Genomic DNA, 24390 nt, shown 5'->3' on the forward strand with positions numbered 1-24390 from the left:
TAGTTCCTCATAAATGAAGTCCCCACTTGTCAGGCTGGCATTCGAGGCTCTTCTGGATCTCATGAAAGTTCTCACTTTCATGCTTTGTCCCTGTTGTTACTGCTGTCCCCACTTTGGCAATTCCAAGTCCCACCCATTGCTGAAGGCCCAGAGGGCAGAGGAGATCTCCCCAGCCCTCCTCTCTTACCCCTCAATTTGAGAGTACACCTGCCCCCCTCAGTTTTTCTTCCAGACCATTGGTCTCCATGTCCAGTTTAGCACTTACCATGTTTTAGCCTGTTGTTTTCTAGAATTCTTGGTATTTTGTGTATGTGTATGTGTATGTGTGTCATTTCTTGTCTCATATATTTAGACATGTGATGGCAGGGGCTGTGACATATGTTCTTCCACCTTCACAGAATCCAGTTTGGTGACTCACACATAGGAGGCATTACAAATGTTTGTTAAGTGAATGAGCGGAGACAGAAGGCATGGAAGAAAAATTAGAAGCCACCAAAAAGCTTAACTCAGTCAGTTAAGCATTAGACTCCTGATTTTGGTTCAGGTCATGATCTCATGGTTTGTGGGTTTGAATCTCTCATTGGACAGTGTTGACAGTGCAGAGCCTGTTTGGGGTTCTCTCTCCCCGTCTCTCTCTGCCACTCCCTGCTCTCTCTCAAAAATAAATAAACATTAAAAAAAGAAGCCACCAAAAGGAAGAGAGGAAGGGAATCAATCCTATGACTGTCAGTGGAAATCATGAGGAATCATGTGGAATCATGTTCCCCCAGGGAAAGTGAGACCACAGGGGCCATGAGGCTTGGAAGTGACAGCTCTTAGCTCAGACGTCTGGTCTCTCTCCTTCCTCCTCCTGTTCACTGCCATCACTTCACTATAAATCAGTGCACATATGTTTCACTTTTATTTGGATTCAATACCTAGGAAATCCATGAGAAATAATACTTACTGACCATGCACAGTAATGCCCTCATTCTTGTGTGCAAGCTAAGTGAGGAATAATAATTGTCTTGGAAACCATCAAGCTAAAAAATTTAGGAGAATGACCTCCTGGCTGATCTCAGTAACTTGTTTCTCTTCATTTCCACTACCCTGCCCAGGTTCCCTTCTATCTCTGGGTTTCCCACCCCTTTCTGACTGCGAATACCAATGGTGTTCTGAGGATGGAATGGGGTAAAGCAGGGGCAGAATTCATTGTTTCCTTTGTATCTCTCCCACCTCCTTAAACACACAAAACTCAGCATGGGTAGTGTTTTTCCACATGTGAATCCTTCTCCAGCCCCTGTTTCCAGGAAGAGCGGCTTCCATGTCCAGCTTGGAAACAGTCTGTTGGTCAGGTGCTCATCTCCCTGAATTGTGACAGCATGCTCCTCACTCACCAGCCAGTATGAAGGCACAGATTTTGTCTTAACTCGTTATCAAATCTGACCTAACACCTCAGTGTCTGGCTTACACAGGATTATTTAAGAGTCGTCGAATGAACACATACACGAACATGAGGGAACGCATAACAAAAAAAGGAAAGTTACCACTTTAGCTTCCTTGCAGTTACTCACTATCTCTTACCTTTAGTTTTTGATTTTGAGAGCTGTTAACGACTTTGTCTGGGGTGTGATGATTCTTCCAAATAACAAGCAAAAATGTAATTTTATGAAGATTTAATGAGACAATATCATTGCCAGCTGATTTTTATCAGTCAGGGAGTTTAACAGAAAATTTGTTAACATTGTCTTTAATTTGTTTAAATATTTATGAACATTGCTTTTCAAGAGCATTCTTATCTGGGGTTATTGTTTTATATAATTCATCTTGGTGTGGTTTCAACCATTTGGTGGTTCATCTTGTTTTAATAGATTCTGCTAGGATTTTCTGTAAATGCTTTGGAATCTGAGTGGGAGTCTTTTTGGATCTCACTGCTGCTGGCTCCCCCTTCCAGGGCCCCAGATTAAGTCAAAGTGTCTGCCACAGAATCTTGGAGCATTCAGGACAGCAGTCCTGATCACAGTTCGTCATCTTCTGATATGGAATCCAGATAATCGGTGTCAACATACAGGAGAAATCCGGAGAACAAGCTGTCTGCCCAGCCTGGGTCTGAGAAGAGGCCGTTCTGGTCGGTGAAGAAGATCTCCAGCCAGACTTCATCTTCTGGCTGAAGATAGATGACCGTGGACCCCGAGGCCACGTCGTGGTTCCCTGTGTTGGCATCGAAGGTCTTTATCCGGTATTGCCCATTGTGCACCAGCCCAATTGCCAGATGCTTATTCGCCAATGTGATATCATAAGAAAAGTAATAGATCCCTGGGAAGGCACAGATAAACTTGCCTGTTGCAGGATTGTAGTGCTCTCCCTCATTGAAGAGGACCTTGTTAAATATAATCGGTAGCCTTTCTTCTGGGTAGCTGGTAGTGATGCCAACAGAAAAGGCAGATTTGAACACGATGCTTCCACATCTACAAACTCCAGGCAGCCCTGGATCCCCTTGCTCTCCTCTGTCCCCCTTTGCTCCGGGAGGCCCCATGGGACCTACTTCTCCTTTTTCTCCATCTGGTCCAATGGGTCCTTTCTTCCCAGTCTCTCCTTGGTCCCCCTTCTCTCCAACAAGGCCCAGTGGTCCAGTCTTACCTCTCAAACCTTTAAAAAGAGTTTACAGTTTAACTAATAGTTCTTCCAAATATACTGTCACAACAGCATGTCTACATAGTGCCAACACACCCTAAATTTATCTCTCCAGTCAACTTTCAATAGGACACTACTAAATACTAAAGCATATTTTTAAAAATTCACTGATACATTAAAACAGAAATAGAAAATTTTCATCAGAATTTCAGGTAAATTTTCCTGAGTATATGAAAAATAATTTAAATGGTATTTTGATGATGGATCACTTTTTTTCTGTCACATACATTTCTGACACTGCAGGAGAAATTCAATGAGCATAATGATATTATTTTCCAGAGTAGGGTCATGAGAGCAAACAGAGCCAGATGAATCCTTAGGGGTTATTTAGTCTCATGTCCTGTCCTACTTCTATTAGTATAATAATAAAATAATTAATCAAAATTAGATTACCTCATATTTATTCAACATTTACTATGTACCAAGGAAAGCACTTTATTGACATGCATTGTCTTCTTTAGGTCTTGCAACAACTTTATGCATTAGGTATTATTATTTCCATTGCAGATGGGGAGACTGAGCCACAGAAAAGTTAGTTTGCTCAAGGGAACAAAGCTAGTATGTGATGGATCTGTGATCTGAACTCATGTCTTCCTGACTCTGGAGCTTGAGCATCTCCCCAGGGCAGTAGCTAGAGTGTAAAGTGCACCTGGCACATAGTGAGGGTTCAATATGCTACAATACCAAACAACAGTGATGGCCACCACTATGCAGTAGCTCTTTTTTGGAGGAGAAAATTGAATTCCAGAGAGGTGAAGAAACTGCTTCTGTAGCAAGTTAGGACTGGAATCCAAGTCTTAGTGTAATGATGTTTCCCCTTCATCCTCTTACCTTTGGGGCTGGAATCAAGAATCCTAAATTCTGTTTGGTTCTGCAGCTAAATGGTTGTATCATTTTAGGCAAGTCCCTTAATTTCTCTGGGTCTCCTTATATATAGAAAAGACATAATATCTGTGAAAGGATTTCAACAAATTCAAAATCACCACAGTGAAATATTTTCTGTTTGTCCAAATCTTTACATCTACAGATCAACCAAAGGCTTAATGCAGAGAAATTGTGATCATCGGTTGAAAGGGATAAACAACGTCTATTTAATTTTAAACCATATATATAAAATAACAATGACTTAATAGCATAAAAGTGTCATTTAATTTTTATGGCCAAATCCATTCCATAGATAGTGTTTGTATAATGATACACTCTCAAAAATTATCTAAATTATTGGTAATCCATAAAGTAGTTTTGTAGTCAGGGAAAATATATTATGGATATACTGTGTAGTTTCACTCTTAACTATGTATTTGCTCTCAGGAACTTTTATTAAGAAGAGTCTTTTTATCTTGATAGTGCTTTGGTATAATTTATTTGAATATTACATGCAGACCAGTGTATGAGTTTAATTTTCAGATTGGCAAATTAGGAATGAAATGTTCTGGATAATGAAAATTTTAGAATGAAAGCTTAACCCTTAAAACATCCAGTATTTTAATAATTTTGGAAAGATGTTGTTTAACACTTTATTATGCACCAAAGAGTCTAATGATGAATGAAACTCCTTTTTTGTAACTGGGATCAGTATTGTTACTGATTGCAGAAATGTCCGAAAGCTCTAGATGGCTTTTGTTGTGAAGTTGAAATTCCCCTGGTCCCAGCCAGAATATACTCTGGTATTTATTTCTTGAAATAAGGCCATAATAGTGTGATTCTTTTTGGTAGAATAAAATATGAATACCATAATACTATTAAATTTATTTTTGAATCAAGGACCATACATTCTAAATAGTTATTTTTATCTTCAACAGGAGCTTAACTTTTGCTGTCTCCCTGAGTGAAGGTCATGAGTGACTTTTGATGTACTAATGGAAAAACATTTTGGCATCAGCAACAATTTTGACTATTAAATTTCATTATGTACTCCAATCCTCCTGTCTCTATGACTTTGGGCAAGTCACTTGTTTATGTTTCAAATGCTTCATGTGTAACATGAAGAATTGGTTATAAATCCCCTTCAAACCTACTGAGAAAAGCAGTAAACAGTGTCTCAGCAGACCAGCAAACCTTAGTTCATCCATGGATTCATTAGGTGAATTTGAAGAAGGGGCTTCATCTCTCTGACTTGTTTCTCAGTCCTTAAAATGAAGGTGTTGGAGTAGGTTGCTTAAGGCCTCATCCTACTGAAAATTCTTTGAGACAAAACCAGAAATACTAAGATGCAATTTTGCAAGGCTAGCCATGTAAAGATCTTTACAATCTTAGTGTTTGGATTTTCTGTAGTTATTGAATTGGATAATCAGAGATTAGCTATAATAATTTGAAGTAATTCTTCCTATTTGCATGAAGGATTTACACCTGTGCTAATGGCCAATTAATGAATAAGGGAAAGAAGGGAGAAATCATTCTCCCTCCTCCTATTCAGTTAGACATATGCTTAGGGAGATGGAGAATTATGGAGTACCGCTTAGTCTATGCTTAGGTGCTAACATTTGGAGAGAAAGGATTTCTTAGTTCTCCATGAAATGGGCTTACAAAGATTTCTTCTTCAGTGCTATTTTTTTTCTCCCCTACATCTATCCATGTATCCACGCATCCATCCATCCTGGGTTTATGTGTGCATGCATACATACATCTAAACCATGTAATATTGATTGATCATCTACTACGTGCTAAGCACTGTGCTAGGGACTAAGTGGGACATTGACATGAATGACACCTATTTCATCCTCAAGTTAGCTGTTACTACATAGTACACTGTGATCTGAAAATTTGGGTCAGAGATACGTTTATGAATATCCAAAACCACATAATAAACTAGAGTGATCAGTTTCAAGATGTGGTTCTAATATTATTAGAAGATAGTTATATGGATGTGCATTCAGATTCAATTAAATGGTACTATTCTACTATGACAGTAATTACTATAGACCAGTGAAGGAGACATATTTTTAATAGAAATTTTCTAATTAGTATAATAAGCTCTGTATTTGTAATTTAAGGTAGAGAAGTTGAACAAAAATATGCCTGTGCTTGGTTGGGGTGATGTGGTGAGGGGGTTAATCAAGGCACATGAAAGAGAAGATATTTATTGTGTCGTTAAAGGGGAAGGAGAATCAAGACCACTAGCCACGTTGTACCTAGTTCCAGATGTATTAAAAGCTTATCCCCAAAGCCCCAGGGTTATGTTACTGTTGTTTGTAAATAAGGTGTGTTTTTCTTCATTGATCACGAAGGCATTCCTACCTTTCTTAGATGTTAGAGATCCTTATGTGTATATGTGTGTATACTGGATTTAAGTAACCTCAGGTTTGAAAAGTAATTTTATTTTTAAATTTAAGTTTTTCCATTGTAACATTATTATTGCTGATTATAATGATTTCTAATAGGTTTATGATAAACATTAAGTATTAAGTCTGATTTAGTAAGTTCTTAATAAGTGGCCATGATGATGATGAATATTGTAATTATTATGTTTCTATAGTGGCCTCCCACCCTCAAATGTTTATCAAGGCAAATTATTCATGTTTGTATTCTCGTTGTCTAGAACGGTAATATCAAACAGGGGCAATTTTATACTGCCCACCAAGGGATGGTTGGCAATGTCTAGAGACATTTCTGTTGTCACAGTTGGTGCAGGTGCCGCTGGCAGCTGGTGGGATGCTCCTAAATGTCTTCGAATGCACAGGATAGCTAACCCACAGTAAATACTTATTTGGCCCAAAATATCACTAGGGTGGAGGTTGAAAAACACTGGTCTAGAATAATTCTGGATAGCAATAGGTACACAAGAAGCTGTTGAGGAATAATGCATGGGTGTGTCAATGAATGTGGGGGTGTAGCTGGCCTCATATTATGAACATTCAATTTACCCTAAATGCATATCCACATTCTTATATTTTTAAAGATTATATTTTTTAAGTAATCTTTACACCCAGTGTGGGGCTCAAATTCACAACCCTGAGATCAAGATTCTCATGCTCCCCTGACTGAGCCAGCCAGACACTCCTCCACATTTGTATTTTTAAATGACACTAGAACTACCTCATGAAACCGATCACTCATTTCCAGTTTATTACATGGCTTTGGATATTCAGGAACTTAACTATGACTCACGTTGGCAGTTCACTGTGTGATATGCAGTAACAGCTAACATTTACTTACCACATGACAGCGATCTTACTGTTTTCCATGCATTATTGGATTATTAATTGTAACAATCACCCTTACTACTCCTAATTTACAAATGAGGAAATGAGGCTCAAAGCAGTTATTTGTCCAAGGATACTAAGTTAGTAATTGAAGGAGCCAAGATCTAAGCCTAAATCCGACTGACTCCAGTGTATGCTTGTGTAAGCACTGCATTATTGTTTCCAGACACAGTAAATAAACTAAAAATATTGGTCACATTTAACTATGGTCCTGTTATTATTATAGGATTTCAAGACTATTCATGATCATGACACAACAGTAAGTTGTAGTCATAGGTGTTACCACAGATAAGATGCAAGCTCCAAATTAAAGATTCTTTATCTGATGTTGAACCTTTACCTAAAGGTTTTTAATCAGATATTGAACAATATTCATACATTTGGTAGCTACTGATTTTCCAAGTATTTTCTGCATGACAAATTCAGAAATGAATTATTATCCAGTAACGTGCATATACATTACGCTACTGTTTCTCGTAACACCAGTAAATCAGGTGCCATAGCTAGATCGAGATGTGTTTCTTAGACTAATTAACTTTTCTCTTCCTATCTTTTGTCCCAGGCTTTACACTCGGAAACTTGCTTTTAAAGATTGATGCCAAATCACTTCCTATTTTAGAGTTAACCCAGCTTCTCTAGAATTTCTATTCAGTTTACTCTGAAGGATTGCAGAGTCTGGCAATCTTCCTGGGCCAGTTTATTTGTGGAGAAAAAAAGTAAAAATTACTGAAGTAGTAGGGGGCAATTGTGTTGCTGTAAAGAGCAATCCGACTGCACTTTTTTTAAGCCGGAAAAACAGAACAGGTGGGGAAGATGAGCTATGAAAAGTGGGCTATACGTGCTATTGTCATTTCATCTGTGGAAAATAAATGCAACTTTATGCAACTTTGCTCAGGGTATTTAGCACAGATCAGGATGGGATCTGTGATTTTGGCTCTTGACTCTGCTTCATCTGTCTGTTTCCCTTCCTTGTCCATTTGTCTGTCTATCATCCATGCCCTTGCACATCCGGGCATTGCTTGCTGGCTGTAATTGCCTTGTGGTCACAGGCTTCAGTATTTGATTCCAGCTCTGCCTGTCGCTAGCAGTTAACGTCTGTCTTCAGTAATTAATTTAACCATGTTATTGTTCTGTGTTCTCACCTGTAAAATGGGATAACCGAAAGAGTTGTCATTATAATAAAATAAGATGTAAGTAAAGAGATTAGAGCGGTATCTAAAGCACAGCAGGGTCTCAATACATTGTTATGATTAAGGAAGGTGAAACCGAGAAGGGATTTCAGGAGCAATTCTCATTAGAAAAGGCAACAAAGAAAGGAAGCAATTTAAGACGGGGGCGAACGAGGGGTTTTTAATGGCACTTCATTGTTCATTACCTGCAGCCCCCTTTTCACCTTTCTCTCCTTTCCTGCCGTCTCTACCATCTCGTCCTGGAAGGCCGATCCGACCATGGGGCCCAGGGGAACCGTTCGCTCCAGGGGGTCCTGGAGGTCCAGGTAAGCCAGGGACGCTACAGATATATCTTGGGGAGTAGGTCTCTCCTTTGAACCGAGGCTGTCCAGCGGCACAAACGGCAAAGCTTGTAACATAGAGCAAGATAAACATCTTTGGCTCTGGGAAAGAAACACAGGGACATAAATCCACCCTCTCAGGTGGTAGTTTTGGCATAAATGAGCATGAGGACGGGCATTTGCAACCACGCACTTCAGTGCTCACTTCTCCATGCATGTATACAACCTCAGTTAACTCCCATAATTCCATTGGAAACTATTAACACATTCCTAATAGAGGCTTCTCAGTGTCCCACACGAGGGTTGGTGGAGATGAAGGACTTGTTTTAAAATTTTCATGTCATTGTAACTACTGTATTGTAAATGATGGAAAATAATTACATATGTTAAAAAAATAAATTGTGTTATATTCAAAAAAATTTTTCAAAATAAATCTGCTTGTTGCATTTTTCCCCTGTAGGGTCAATGATAGACTTTGAAAAATGATGGTTTCTTCTTGCAGAAATAATGCATTCGTTTTAGAAAATTAGAAATGCAAACAAACAAGATAAACATCAACATTATTCTCACCACTAGAGATAATTATTCTTTACATTTTGATACAGACATCCTTCAGGTCTTTCCATCCATGCTGTGGAGAAAAAGGATATTATGCCACTCCTGTATGTCTCCACCTTTTTTCACTTAACAATAAATCATGAGCATCTTCCCATGTCAAAGATTATTCAGAACATTAAAAAATGTTGCATCTTCTGCACTATTCTTTGTGTACACGATTCTCCATTGTAGATATTTCCTTCCAGTTTTCTGCCAATATAAACACTATGCTAGACATCCTTATATCTAGTCTTTGCATGCACCATGATAAGTTTCTTAGAATTTATGAGGTCTTTAAAGCAAGAGAAAAGAAGTGGTATTTTCAGGAAAACTAAGTTTTTCACTTGATAATCATGTGTAAAACCAATTAGTGTTAATTGGAGTACTGTGCATGTCCTAAAGGGGAGGTCTCAAACTTTAATTTAAAACCTGCAAAATACAATTCCCTGGTGAACCATTAAGTTGTCAGCACCTCGGCTCAATTAAAGAGCTGAGTGAAATTAAACCATGCGTGGTGTCATGTGCACCTAGGGAAACAGACAACAGGTCTCTTTAGCTATAGTCTAATAGGACTTGGCTTTTCCCTCCACAAATGGGATCCCGAGAATGACGAATCATTTATTAGCATGACATTTGGCTTATAAACTGAGGGGTGGGCTGTATGGACTGGTATACCTGACTTTCTCGGCTAAATGTTTCCTAGGATTAGCAGCTTCTTGGATTGGAGAATGCATGCAGATGGCTTTAGGGTAGTGTAAATAAATAGGTTTTGGGTAGTTGCACCTGTGCTTTAATAAGAAACCTCAACAACGCTTGACATATATGCCTGGCATGTACTTGCCCAAAGGAAATAATCATAAAACGTGAAAAAAGCAATCAGATGGAGCTTCCTTGCTTTCTGGCAGCCACATCAGAAAATTAACCAGGCACACTGTACCAGTTTTATGATACCCATGGGGAAATTGCAACATCTTGGAATTAGACCTAGAAATTTGCCAGAACATAGGAATGACAAACTGAGAAAAACAGTGTGCACATGTGATTAAAAATAAGTCTGATTCCTAGAAATCTTATTAGTGAGAAACTGAAGCAACTTACCCGGATACAGGCCCTGTAGCCATGGCCCTAATCTCCATGTCACCAGTGTCTCTCCCCACCCAACTTCCTTCCCCCACGTCCAGTAGAAGAACATTTTTGCTGTGCACCGTCTGCTTATAATAGAACACAAACTCAACATTTCTGATTCTATTGCTCAACTGGAATGAAGGCACTTTCTGAAAAGCCCCGTGGATCTGATAAAGATACTAGCCTTTTCAAAGGTGTCCCAGATGATAGAAAATGAAAGAACATTCTATCCATACCTGTCACAGTTAAAAAAAAAACTGCAGTGATGAAATTGCTAGCCTTTTCTTGTAAAAAATTGATTAGAGGAAGCTTTGAGAAAGAATTTAGAAGAAAAGAACATGCTCATAGGAGATACTCATAAAACGGTATTTGAAGAGACATGGGATTGAATCTTATAACTGAGACCAAGACTTGGTTCTAGGAGGGATTTGAAATTACTTAGGGGAAGACGCTTTGGGCGGTGGCTTCTCAGACATTATGATGGAGACGCTGAAAACGCGAACACGCCAATAGTCAGGGATCAGTCTACAAAGAAGTTTAGGGTAAGGGTCTAGGTTATGGTGAATAGAAGAAGCAAAAATTTTAAAGATGTGCTTGGAAGAAAGAATATTAATATTTCTGAGAGCCAGGCAAAATGTTGCTCAAAGAAGGTAATAATTAATACAACTGAAACAGATACATTCATTGAACAAATGGTTTGCCTTTCATTGACAAATGCATTAAAATATTGTCTCTATGGTAGTCTAAATGCTGGAAGCTCCTCAGTTAGAATTTTTTGAAAGGCTATCAAAATGATTATCCATTAACAATCCTCATCAGAATTGAGGAACAATATGTTGTGGTGCCTGATGGTAACTGGCCACTTGAGTCTTGGGACTCAGTTTATTAGGATGCCAAAAGGGTGTGGTTTATAACCACATCACCCACTGTTTTTTCATTTTACTTAAAAGCCAAAAGTACATGATACCTGGTTCAAGGCTCTACCGTGTTGGGTACCTCCCTAACTTCATCCTCCGCTACTTTCTCTCTCTCTCTCTCTCTCTCTAGCTCCAGTCACTCAGAATTCCTTGGTGTTTCCAAAAGACACCAGGAATGTTCTGCTTTAGGACCTTCATGCTGCCTCTTACCTCTGTCTAGAATTTGCTTCTCCAAGATATCTACATGTCTCCTCACTCATCTCCTTCTCTGAGTCTTTGCTCAAATGCCAACCTCTCCCTGGAGCAAATTCTTACACTGTATTTAACATGGCAATCTGCCTTTTCATACCTCCCATCTCCCCTCATTCTGCTCTACTGTTTTCTATTCTTCTTTGTACTCACGACTTTCTAACTCACTAGACTATTATTACCTTTATTATGCTTTAAAAATATTGTATGTCAGGATGAGGGCATAGAGCAGGGATCTTCATCTTAGTCATTGATTTCTACAACCATCTAGAACAGTGTCTGGCACAAAAATCTCAGCCTGTGTACAGAGGAGAAATTTTTTTTTTTGGTGGAGGGAGGTGTGTGTTTTGTGAAAAACAAAATGAAAAACAAGGAAGAATGGAATATGAGAATATTCCAAGGGAAAGAGAAAAGAGAGAACTTAAATATTCAAAGGGTCTGTGGGTCCCTTTCACAGTGTTTAAAAATACAAACAAAAGACTTGAGTTGTTTGAATTTGGCATTGTCTAAGTATTTAGAAATATCTTAAATATTTACCTTTTTTTGGGTACGGATAGAACATGCACATTTATAAAATTTAAAGAGGGTATGCAATGAGAAGTAAATCTCTCTCCTTCCTCCAGTCTTCCAGACATGCAGTCCTCCTCATTAGAGACAATCATTGTTTCTTGTGTGTCCTTCTTATCCACTTTGGCAAAAATATGCAACTTCCTATACCTTACTTTTACAGGTAGCTAAGAGATTTTCTGTTATCAGCATATAGAGTTGCCTCATTCTTTTTTTAGTGACTATAGAATATCCACCATATGGTTGTGTTACATTTAACCAGTCTCCCACTGATGCGTATTGGGAATATTTTCATTCCTATATAAACAATAGTACAATAAATCTGTGTGTGTGTGTGTGTGTACATAGTTTATGATATGAGCAGCAAATAGCTTCTTCCAGTTTGCCTTTGTATTTTGTTCATGAATTTAAATACATTTTTATTATAAAAACATTTTTGAAGCTCAATTTACTGTGTTTAAAAGGCCTACCTCACTCCAAAATACTAAAAAAATTCTCCACTTTCACTTCTTTTGTTGTTTCATTTGTTCACATTTAATTTTGACTCAGTAGAATGTTTCTAATAAAAAGCATGAGGTAGGGATCCAACTGTATATTTTCAGCACCTTATGTTGAATAATCTATCCTTTGCCTACTGTCCCACGGGTTGCAGTTGGATTTGGTTATTCTGGCTGGGACTGCACTATTTGGGTCATGGTTTTATAAACATTATGATATTTGAACAGCTTTATTGAGATTTAATTTCACACCATAAATTGGACCAATTTAAAGTATACAATTCAATATACAGTATAATCCAATTTTAGTTATTTTCAAAACTACAAAAAGAAACTTCATACACATTTGCAGTCATGCCTCATACAAAGTATTTTGAAGAACTGCATTGAATATGCAAATTTATGTAGAATATGTGCTAAAATGTATTTTTTCCCACATCACGCTCCTTTAGAGTGAAAAAAATCAAAGCTCTGGAAATATTGTTAATCCTGTACAGATCTGTCTTGAGATGCTAATATATCCTATTTTTCTGTAGGGATTATAAAGTAATGGGTTTTTAGTTTTTTACACTTACTTTATAGTACTGTAGATTTCACAATCTTTATGTTAATGCGTATTTTGAATGTGTGAGGCAGGAATGTAGCATGTAGTGTTTTGTAAGATTTTTAGTGATAGAATCCTTTGTTCCTGCGAAACGCACCATGAAAATACTTGAAGACATACTGAATAAATCATTGTAAAAATTGAACTTTTAGAAAATGTGTCTACAGATTGATATCTTTAAAATGACATGTTTTTATTTATTAAGAAAAATAAACCAATGTATATACAGTCAACTAATATTTGACAAGAAAGCCAAGAATACTTTCTGGGGAAAGAATAGTTTCTTCAATAAAATGGTTTTGGAGCAGCTGTATATTTATAGGCAGAAGAATAAAATTGGATCCCTAACTTACACCACTCAAAAAAATCAACTCAAAATGGATTAAAGCCTTAACTATAAGACCTGAAACTAAAACCTCTAGAAGAGAACCCAGGGAAAAAGATCCTTGACAGTGGTCTTGGCAGTAGCATTTCTGGATATGACACCAAAACACAAACAACAAAAGCAAAATTAAACAATGTGGGACTACATCCAAGTAAAAAATTTCTGTATAGCAAAAGAAACAATTAACAAAATGAAAAAAAGCAACCTATAAAATGAGAGAAAATACTTGCAAAAACCATATATCAAAGAGGAGATATAAGAGAAACTCATACAACTCAACAGGAAAAAACAAATAATCTGATTTAAAATGAGCAATGCCTGGGTGGCTCAGTACGTTAAGCACCCGACTTCGGCTCAGGTCATGATCTCACGGTTCATAGCTTTGAGCACCTTGTCAGGTTCTGTGCTGACAGATCAGAGCCTGGAGCCTGCTTCAGATTCTGTGTCTCCTTCTCTCTCTGACTCTCCCCTGCTTGCATGCGTGCTCTCTCTCTCTCTCTCAAAAATAAATAAACATTAAAAAAATTAAAAAAAAATGGGCAATGGATCTTAGTAGACATTTTTTCCAAAGAAGACATACAAATGGCCAACAGGTACATGAAAAGATGCTCAACATCATTAATCATTAGAGGAATGCCAATCAAGACCACAATGAAGTATCATCTTACATCTGTCGGAGTGGCAATCATCAAAAAGAGAAGGGATAACAAGTTTTGGTGAGGATATGGAGAAAAGGGAACCCTTGTGCACTCCTGGTGCGAATGTAAATTGGTAAAAAAGCCACTATGGAAAGCAATATGGAGATTTCTCAAAAAATTAAAAATAGAACTACCATATGACCCAACAATCATCCTGCATATATATCCAAAGGAAATGAAAATAAGATATCAAAGAGCTGTCTGTGTTCCCACATAATGTTTATGACAGCATTAGTCACAATAACTAAGATATAGAAGCAATCTAAATATCCACTGGCAAACGAATGATAAAGAAAATGTGGCATACATACAATGGAATATTATTTAGCTACGAAGAGAAGGAAACTCTGTCATTTGTGACATCATGGATGAACTTTGAAAGAATTGTACTGTGTGAAGTAAGTCCGAGAAGGACGCATACTGTATGGTCTAACTTATATGTGGAATCTAAAACACTGAACGCATAGAAACAGTAAGTAGAACTGTGGTGGCCCAGGGCTGAAGGGTAGGGAAAATGGGGATGGTGGTCAACACCTACAAATTTTCAGTTATGAGCTGAATACGTTTTGGGGATTTAATATGTAGCATGGTATCCTGTCTTGGATACTTGCAAGTTGCTAAGAGAATGGATGTTACGGCGTGTCCCTGCTGCACACAAGAAATGTAAGTGTGCGTGATGACGAATGTGTCAACTAACTTATTGCAATAGTCATTTCACAATACATATGTGTATCAAACTTTTACACGGCGTACCTTAAACTTACACAATGTTATATGTCAAATAAATCTCAATAAGCATAGAAAAAATGTACTTGGTAGACTGTAAAATGGCACAACATCTGTGTAACATGGTAAGTTAATTCCTCAAAACTATAATCTAGAATTATCATATGATTCAGGAATCCCACTTCTGGGTGTGTAGGTACAGGAAATGAAAGCAGGGACTCAGATATTTGCACGCCCGTTCCCATGATAGCATTATTCCTAACAGCCAAACAGTGGAAACCACTCAGGTGCCATCCACAGATGGATGGATAAACACAATATGGCACATGCCCCCAATGGAATATTATTCGGCCATTAAAAGGGAATTTTGACCCACCCTACACCATGGAGGAATCCTGAAAACTTTATGCTAAGTGAATGAGCCAGTCACAAAAAGGCATGATTTTACCTACATGATGTGTCTGGCATAGTCAAAATTGTAGAGATGGAAGGTCAAATGTTGCTTGCCAGGGCCTGGGGAGTGGGGTGAGGGCTAATGCTTAATGAGTGCAAAGTTTCAAAAAGTTCTGGCAGAGAGATGGACGAAGGTGTGACGGTTGTACAACAGTGTGCGTATCCTTGCCACCAGAGAACTGTACACTTAAAAATGGTTAATGTCATGTTATGTATATTTTACCATAATAGAAACATACTAAGTGAAAAAAAACAGATGAGTTGGAATGCAGGGAACGTACTAGCATTTTTATTACTGTGCTAGGTGTTTTATCTATCTATTTATTTATTAAGTTTATGTTTTTATTTTGAGAGAGAGAGCGAGCGAGCATGAACAGGCAGGAGGCAGAGAGAGGGGGAGAGAGAATCGCAAGCAGGCTCCGTGCTGTTAGTGCAAAGCCTGACAGGGGCTTGAGCTCATGAACTGTGAGATGATGACCCGAGCCAAAATCAAGAGTCAGACACTTAACCACTGACCCACCCAGAGGCCCCCATGCTGGGTGTTTTAAAACATCATTATTCCATCCCTACACTGCCCTTACGCAATTGGTGTTATTATCTTGATTTTACAAACAAGACTATTGAGACTCTGAGGGCCCAAGTCCACACAGCCATAAAAATGGCCCGGGCAGGATTTGAAGTGAGTTCTTGTTTCCAAACACTTGAGTTTTCTCCCACATCATGTGAGGGAAACTGTAACATCACTTAATGACAAACGGATGACTTGGTTATTAACTTGACTTAAGAATGTGTTTTGCCTGGAAATCATTAGGGAGAAGACAGGTAACCACGGGCGGCCAAAACATGACATATCCTTGGCCCGCAGAGGAAAACATTGCACAATAGCAGGTTTTATCCTTCCCTAGATGCCCTAGGAGTGACACTGGGAGTGAGGAAGACAGGGTGAGGAACTTAGGTGCTCATATACCAGTAGCTTCTGTTATGTTAGTTCCTAGCTCTGTCTTTGGGGCTCCAATTTTCCTCCTCAGAACTGCCTCTCCTGTTGGCCATGGAAAACCTTCCCCTCTCTGGTCACTACACAGCGTGCAGCACCTCACAATCACATTGTGTTAGAATGATCTATCTCCTTGCTTTTTCTCCACAAAATATAAACTCTGTATCACCAACATTTAAAAAAAAGACTGGTCTGCCGGAGAGGCTCAAAAAAGGTTGAATGAAGAAAATATTTATTCCTCCATATTTATTTATATCAACAGCTCATGATTTATAAAGCTTTGGCTGCTTTATGTAAAGCGCTATAATGGCATACGAGTAAAATATTCTGACATTTGGCAAACATTTTGTAGTCTGTAGAGCAATGTTAAGTCCATATCATCTTTCCAAAGGACTCTTTTGTGGTAGATTGGATAGGGGACTGATGTCTCAAGAAGTCAGGTAACTTGTTTATGGTCACAAAGCTAGTGTCAGACCAGAGATTTGAACTCAGGTCTTCAGTTTCATGGGTTTTTCTTACAGAGCTGTTAATTTAAGAAACTCAAAAGCTACCATAATGAAATGGGTCACTGTATCTACATTTGCTTAAGTTATACAAAAAAGAAAAAAAAAAAAAGAAACACCATACCTTGCTCTGGGTTGGTGGCTTGCTCCAGGATTCTAAATCCACAAGAGACTGAGGATCTTTCATGAGAGCTTCAGCGAAAAACTTGCTTTGGTACCAGAAAGAAAAAGAGATCCAAGTTCTCAGAGGTTTCCAAATAGTTGTGCTAAAAATAATTTTCTCCTTTAGTCCCAAAGAGCCAGAGGCCCTGGAAGTCATTCATGGGGGTGAGGCTCCATCAGGGGCCAGTCAAAATTATGGTTTTGTTTGAGATAAGCCTGAAGCTCTTGCTTTCTTTGGTGGGTTTAGAGGTGGCTCCATCTCTGTGTCGTGGCCTCTTTTGCAGATTTGTTTACTTAAGTTTTTCCTTCTTAATTTGTTTTCCACTGAGTGGAAGTTTCAGGAAAAAAATTACTCACTGACTGGAAATTAGTTGTTAACTTAGAGAAAAGAGTCATTTCCAATTTGAGAATTTTCAAGGTAGAATCTTCAAATTCTGGAGATTGGGTGGTGTCTCATGGACTAAACAGGGAGAGATGGTAAATATTCTTGGTAAATAAGGCAGGAAAAGGGCCCCTCATCTTATGGGCTGCGAAATGGAAGAGGTGTACTATGAAATGGAGATGAGCACTGCACTGATCTTTTCTTTGTTTTCTGCTGAATGGATAAATGATTGGGTATTTTTAGAAGACTGATATGTCTTTGTTACTAAAGAGAATTGATCATAACAACTCAAAAGGCAGAATGGTTCTCCAAAGCCTGTGACTGCTCATCTTCCGTGTAATCAGTTTCTTTGTTTCCTTCTGATACGTACTTCTTACATCTCCTTAGCAACAGAAATATATAATTCCTGATGTCATTTATGGAAATTCAGTGCCTGAAAAATCTTGTTTTTATCCTGCTTTCCCTACCATGTCTCTCAAGCAATTGAGAATTCTAATTGGAAGAAGTATTTTCAAAGTTATCGAACTGAACACTGATGATAAATTTGACCAGGAAGAGGGATGGGCTCCCCATCTCGATGACCTTCATTTTACCCTAGCTGTCTGCCCTCCCGTCTGGAGGAAATGGTCTTTTGAATTTGTTGGCTGTCCAAAATATGAATTCTATCATAAGGCAGTAAAAACCATGCCTTGGGCACAGAAGTGAGACAGTTGTTTTTTTTTCTAAATTAGAGAAGGGTTTTAAAAAATCGGTCAATTTTACATATAGCATTATGTAAGTTTAAGGTGTGTGATGTTATTTGGTATATTTAAATATTGTAATATAATTGTTGTTATCAAATTGCAAAATTATGGTACAATAATATTGTCTATATTTATCATACTGTGCCTTAGAGCTCTAAGGCTTATTTACTGCTTGTTACAAGTTAGCACCCTTAAACACCATCAATTTTATCCCCCTTTTTCTGTGATTACCATCATTTTATAGAGTACGAAGTTCCTGGGTTTGTCTTCTCATCCTCAGAATAAAATGGTATCCTTCATTATTTCTAAGTTTTCTCGGAGTTCTTAATATCCCTTAACAATGTGTTGTGCCTGGTGAGGTGGAATTTGTAAAACATGCCACTTCTATACATGTGGCATGTGTGTATATGCCTTCACGGAGACAGTTACTGAGAGAAGTCACTCAAATGACTCTTTCAGTGTCGTGCATACAAGGAGGCACTAGGTAGTAGCCTGATGAAGGCTTTTTCCTCTCAAGAATTTTTGGCTGTCGAGGTGTTAAGATTATTTGCTTAAAGCATCCATGGTCTTCTGGAAAGAAGAAACTAAGGGTCCAATTCCTCTCCATAATACAACTCTAGGGAAGTTAGTCATGGACTATAAGGTTGGCCTGGTCCAAAACCTGTCATCCAGAAAGGACACTCCAAGAAAGGACACAGTTGATCACAGGATAGAATTGACCAGGAGGTAAGTGGGAATCTGGACCAAAAGGCCTAAAGGACTTGGGAGTGGTGGCTTTGGTACAGTGTATGAGTGAGGCTGCAAATCTGTCTGTTTTCAGTCATTTTGTCAGAGCAGATATCCTTTGAGGGACAGCAATTAAACACAGTGTTGTGAATTAAAAGGATCACTACATTGAAACTTAGTAAGGGGGTATACTATTGGGGTCAGCAAGTGTGTCTCCCACAAATGGACACATATCTACTGGAATGTGCATAACTAGTGTTCAACAGTGCCACCAGTTGGTGGAAGCTAAGTCACTGGTGGGGGAATGGGGCAGACAGTTAAAAGTTTGTTTTGCACATTTTCCTTGGAAGTAGGTTGGAAGTAGGGGTGACTACTTTTGAACCAACCAAGATTGTTCATGGAAGGGAGGATTTAGGTCTTGAGTAGTCCACGTGCTAATAAAAGCAAATGGGATCCTAGCAATTCATTGAAAAACAACAACAACATTTGACTGTATTGAAAAACCACATGACTGTCTTGAACTTGAACAGGCAAAGCAGGTCCCTGGGTCTAAATGCTTCCATTAGTTCAATACCAATATAACATCACATAACAACACCTTGTTATGTGTAAGAGAGCCTTAACTATCAGACTTAAAGGAATTTTCCCACTGCTGACACTGAAGTGTTGTAAGAGGCTGAACTAGAATACCAGTCCTTATAAGCTTAATTTCAGGTGTTTTAGCTGTTGGACGTGCTAATTTATTTGTATAAAATAACAACTTCTTAAAAGGATTTTCTCATTCACACTATGAAATAACACAATTTGTATTAAAGAACTTAGAATGGTTTGTTGACTTTCAGAACAGACAGATGTATTCTTCTGTTATTGCCTTACCTTGGCTGAGTGTTGATATGATTTATGGGCATTTTTATTTGCTTTCCTGTGTCATTTGCAACTTCTTTAACTTTCCTTAAATGTTTGATGATAAAGTTTCTTGCATTGTTATTATTTTTAAAAATTTTTAATGTTTATTTATTTTTAAGAGACAGAGAGACAGAGTATGAGTGGGGAAGGGGCAGAGAGAGAGAGAGAGAGAGAGAGAGAGAGAGAGAGAGAGAGAAAGGGAGACACAGAATCCGGCTCCAGGCTCCAACTTGGCAGCAAAGAGCCTGATATGGGACTCAAACCCACCAGTTGTGAGATTATGACCTGAGCTGAAGTCGGATACTTAGCCTACTGAGCCAACCAGGTGCACCTTGTATTACTAAGATATCATGGCATTTTTCTGTTCTGCAATATTAGATTTTTAAAATTATTTTTCATCTCAGATAACTCATTTTAATTTGTATCTTCTCAGACATGTTCTTCTTCCCAGAGGGAACTAGCCTTTGAAATTGTCTCCTAGAGTATTCAAAGCTCTGATAGGGCTACAGCTTGTTAGTGATTATTTCACTCAGCTTTTTTGATGCTTATTTTAGAGACAATGGTGAAAGTGATGGATAAAATAATATTCCAAAGCTTACTTCATTATCTTAGAATAAAAATCATATTCCATTTTTACCTGCCAGTCATTCCAATGCCAAGATCTTCTGCCTTGCCTATGCAGAGAAGTTTTTCCTCTCAGCTTGTGCTTTTGTTTTCCTGTAACCTTAACTCACTTTTCAATTGAAATCTGTTCAATCTAGACCAATCCAATCAATATCCACAGAGCATCTAATAATGTGTTGGTTCACCTCTCAAAAAAAGCATTCAAGTTTGTAGTTTTGCCAATTTCCTTGGTGTAACACTCCCATGATGAGGGTGTATGCATTTTTCTGAATTAACATTTCCATATTCTTTGGGTAGATACCCAGTGGAGGAATTATGAGATCATATGGTATTTTTAATTTTTTGAACAACCTCCATACTGTTTTCCACAGTGGTTGCACCAATTCACATTTCTACCAACAGTGTATGAGGGTTCCTTTTTCTCCATATCCTTACCAACACTTATTATTTCCTGTGTTTTTGATATTAGCCATTCTGACATGTTCAAGGTGGTATCTAATTATGGTTTTGATTTTCATTTCCCTGATGATTAGTGATTTAAAACAACAACAACAACAACAACAAAAACAACAACAAATTTCCCATCATGGCCAATTTCAGCCACCAACCTATCTTGACTGATGAAAAATTGGAAAGATATTTGCAGAATTGGCTATTTTGTTAGGTACTAGAATTATTAAAAACAAGTTCTGGGTGATATATAATGAGCACTTGTATGCTAAGACGTTATATCATTACTTCTTTTAATCTTCACAATAACCTCTTGAGGTGAGTAATTTCCTCCTCCTCCTCTTACAGATGAAGAATGTAGGCAGTCTGATCCACAGTTGGCCCACCCAAGCACACTATTTCATATACCTCCCCCGGGTGTTGTTAACTCTAAAAGGTCAGGTTTCAGCATCCAAAGAGCTTTCACACAGGTGGAATGCACACCTGACTCCTCCTCCCCAGAGCACTAGATTCTGTCCAAAATCTAGTCTCCTTCTAGCCACAGTGCCTTGCTTATTTCATCTCCTCTGGCTTGCAAGTTCCTGCTAACCATGTCTTCCCCATTCCCCTTTCCTCATCTGCTCACACTTTTCATCCTTATGCATTGCTTTGTCCAGAAAGTCTCCTTGGTGCTCCAGAAACTCTCCCTGAAACTCCCCATCAGGTACAGCCTTCCTTTCCTGGGAGCCCTTCTGCCACATTATTTAGACCTCGCTTATGCACCGTAGCTCACGGATTCTCAATTAGATCTATTGAATCAACATATCAGCAGATAGGTCTAGACATTCCTATTTTTCAACAGCTCCATGAGTAATTCTGATGGATAACCAGGTTTTGGGAATCTTTGCCTGATCTTCTATTGTTCAAATGATGCCCTGTCTATTAGTCCTTCCAAATCAGGGAGTTTCAATGATACAAATCTGATCTTCTCCATCTTTTGTCTTATTTTTCTATTCATTATCTCATCACATATTTATTGAGTTGTTATTATATGCTATACATTAAATGCTTGGTCTTGGTATTCAAGGGAGAGTAAACATAGAGCCATTATAGAGGAAAAGTTTAGTGGAAAATACAAGCATTCATCAAATACTCACAGAACTATGTTTAATAGGATGACTTCCCATCATCTTGGAGTTTCAGACGAGGACCCAAATTAGGGAATAAATGGGCAATCAGTCCCCACATATCCTTTTAAGACTTCTAAAAATAGCTGGACCAGCATCCACTTTCAGCCCACATAAGACAAAACTAGAAGTTCAAAAATGATTAATGGTTGAAGAGAGCCTTCAAGGTAGGGAGCTGTTAGCTGATAAGGGAGTGCTGAGGAACTCTTCCCTCCTTTCCAATGAGGGAGGTAAGAGAAGAGTGACACCTACTTTCCAACCAAGTAGCTAGGACCCCAAAGGATCACTGATAGTGTGAAAGGTGCCTGCAAGAAAGAAGCTAATTATTCCCCAGTGTGATGTTTCACTAAACTGTGAAGCTGAAAGCTTTGAAGAAATCAGAGAAATGTGATAAACAGGTTGTGGGGAAGCTTGACCCACCCCTGGAATTTGATGTCTTATGTGATCATAGAAACCAGAAAATTCTATTCTGTATGGCAGAAGGCCATTGGAGAAGAGATCCAATTAAGGGAAGCCATTGGAGAGGCAAGGGTACATGAGTTTCCCAAGAGGCAGATGGTGCTGAGGATGAGCTGTGATTGGGCATCTAGATGGGACCTTAAGCCAGGATAGAGTCCTCCTAGGGTGAGGAAGCCACTAAGAAGCCACCAACTACATACAGAAGCTGAGGCTGCACAGGGCAATGCAAAATACAAACCAAGAAGTGATCCATCCATTCAGGAAACTCTATAGTATGGAGGTCTTTCAGAAAGCTTCCACAGATCTTGGGAATATGTTCAACTAGAGAGAGCTGGAATTTGAAGACTTGGGGCCCAGCCATGTGTGCCAGGAGAGAACCATGCAAATAGCACATATTGAGTAAAAATACTTTGATCATGATTCTAATTCTCTTACCTTCTAACTTGACTCTAGGCATGTTCAAAGCATGTAGGGGTAAGAGTTGAAAGAGGAAGACAGGATCCTGATGTATACGACTCACATTCCAACAAGAATTTCATGCTATCAGGGAAGGAAGGACCTCCAAAGGGTAACAGCCTGATTTTCCCATTTATAGACCAGAAAACAGATGAAGTGAGAAGTGACTTGCTCAAGGGTCACAATTACACATGATGTTAGAATCAAAACTAGCATTCCTGTATCATTTCCAAGACACCTCCTCACATAGCATAGCCTGTCATCCCACCTGCATTCCTGACTTCTCATGGAGGACACACAGCAATATTCTTTATATATACAAATATCCACCATTGTGGATAATTGAGAATTAACAAATAGGCCTATCTCAGAACATAATACTTGATCCTTGCCCTTATGTTCAAAATATCACTTCCACTTCTTGTACTGTAAATTATAAGATAAAATTAAAAGCTGCAGAGAATTTCATACAGGAAAGTAATGCAAGATAAAATCCCATATACCCAGCATCCCACGGTGAGTTACCCAAGGAGAATAATACTGTGTTCCCAGTACCCCCGTTCATTTATGGTCCCCTCCCCCAATCTCTGCATTTTGTCTGTTGTGAAGTACATTCCACCCATCATAACATTTATTCCACAACTAGTTAGAAAACCTAGCAATTTTTATCATCTTGGATAATAAATAACACAGCTATTGACACCCTGTAGCTCCATTGCCCCTTGAGACCTCTTAACCCAAAAAATGAGCATACTTTAGATAAGTCAAAATGTCTTAAAAGCACTTTACTCACAGACGGCCATACTGTGCCCTAAAGTTCTAAAATGCAATTTTATGGGGCTGTCAGGCGTCTTCAGCGAAGTTTTCAGAGTGCATGGGGAGCTCTCCAATGACTTGTTACAGAAATTCCAAGAAGCCGCGGGTTCATGAAGGACTGCCCCAGGGCCGGGGCACGCGCTCTGGGATGGAGCACACCGCACGTCAAGCATGGGTGGTGCTGGTGCTAGGTGCTCTAGTGTTCGGCTGGCTGTCACTAACACGACCTGTCAAACTGTCCTGAGATTGTTTGAAACACTAGAGAGCTGATGCCATTTTTAAAAGTCAGGTAATACAAAAATCTCGGAATGTGAAGGCCAATGGGGTGATAGTTGCTTTGGGGGCTTAAGACTCGACCAACCAGCATAGAATGGGTCGCATCTCCCCAGAGCATGTCTTTGCAAGGCTGAGCACAGCCACCTCCATCCCCACCGCGGTGCAGTAGGACGAAAGGGGCCAGGGGAGAACTTGGGCATGACGCCAGGTGGACAGACCGTCTCTATACGTTTGCTTCACTACCGCTATGTCTCTGGGCTATGCCGACTTCAATTTGCCCACTTTCTTGAGACATTTCAGGCATGTGAGAGATGCTGTATCTGTGTGTGTGTGTGTGTGTGTGTGTGTGTGTGTGTGTGTGTTCTTTTAAAAAAAACAGTGAGAAATAGTCGATGTATGACATTATATTAATTTCAGAAGCACAGCATAGTGATTCAGTGGATCTATATATCGTGAAATAGTCACACAGTCTAGTGGACATCCATCACCACACTCAGTTACAAATTGTGTTTTTTCTTGTGCTG

General features: G+C 38.8%; 1 protein-coding gene across 3 annotated transcripts in view; it reads right to left on the reverse strand.

The window, feature by feature from the left end:
• Nucleotides 1–1638: 1638 nt before the first annotated feature.
• Nucleotides 1639–24390, reverse strand: part of C1QTNF7 (C1q and TNF related 7) — a 104831-nt gene continuing 82079 nt past the window's right edge. For all 3 annotated transcript variants that reach the window (XM_029948564.1, XM_029948572.1, XM_029948579.1), the window contains 2 exons: nucleotides 8251–8487; nucleotides 1639–2628 (listed from right to left, as the gene is read on the reverse strand). In XM_029948564.1, the coding sequence (XP_029804424.1) occupies nucleotides 1997–2628; nucleotides 8251–8487 (869 nt within the window). In that variant the 3' untranslated portion in view covers nucleotides 1639–1996. The remainder of the gene's footprint in view (nucleotides 2629–8250; nucleotides 8488–24390) is intronic.

The sequence above is a fragment of the Suricata suricatta genome, chromosome 1 (assembly GCF_006229205.1).
Source record: "Suricata suricatta isolate VVHF042 chromosome 1, meerkat_22Aug2017_6uvM2_HiC, whole genome shotgun sequence".
NCBI lineage: Eukaryota > Metazoa > Chordata > Mammalia > Carnivora > Herpestidae > Suricata > Suricata suricatta.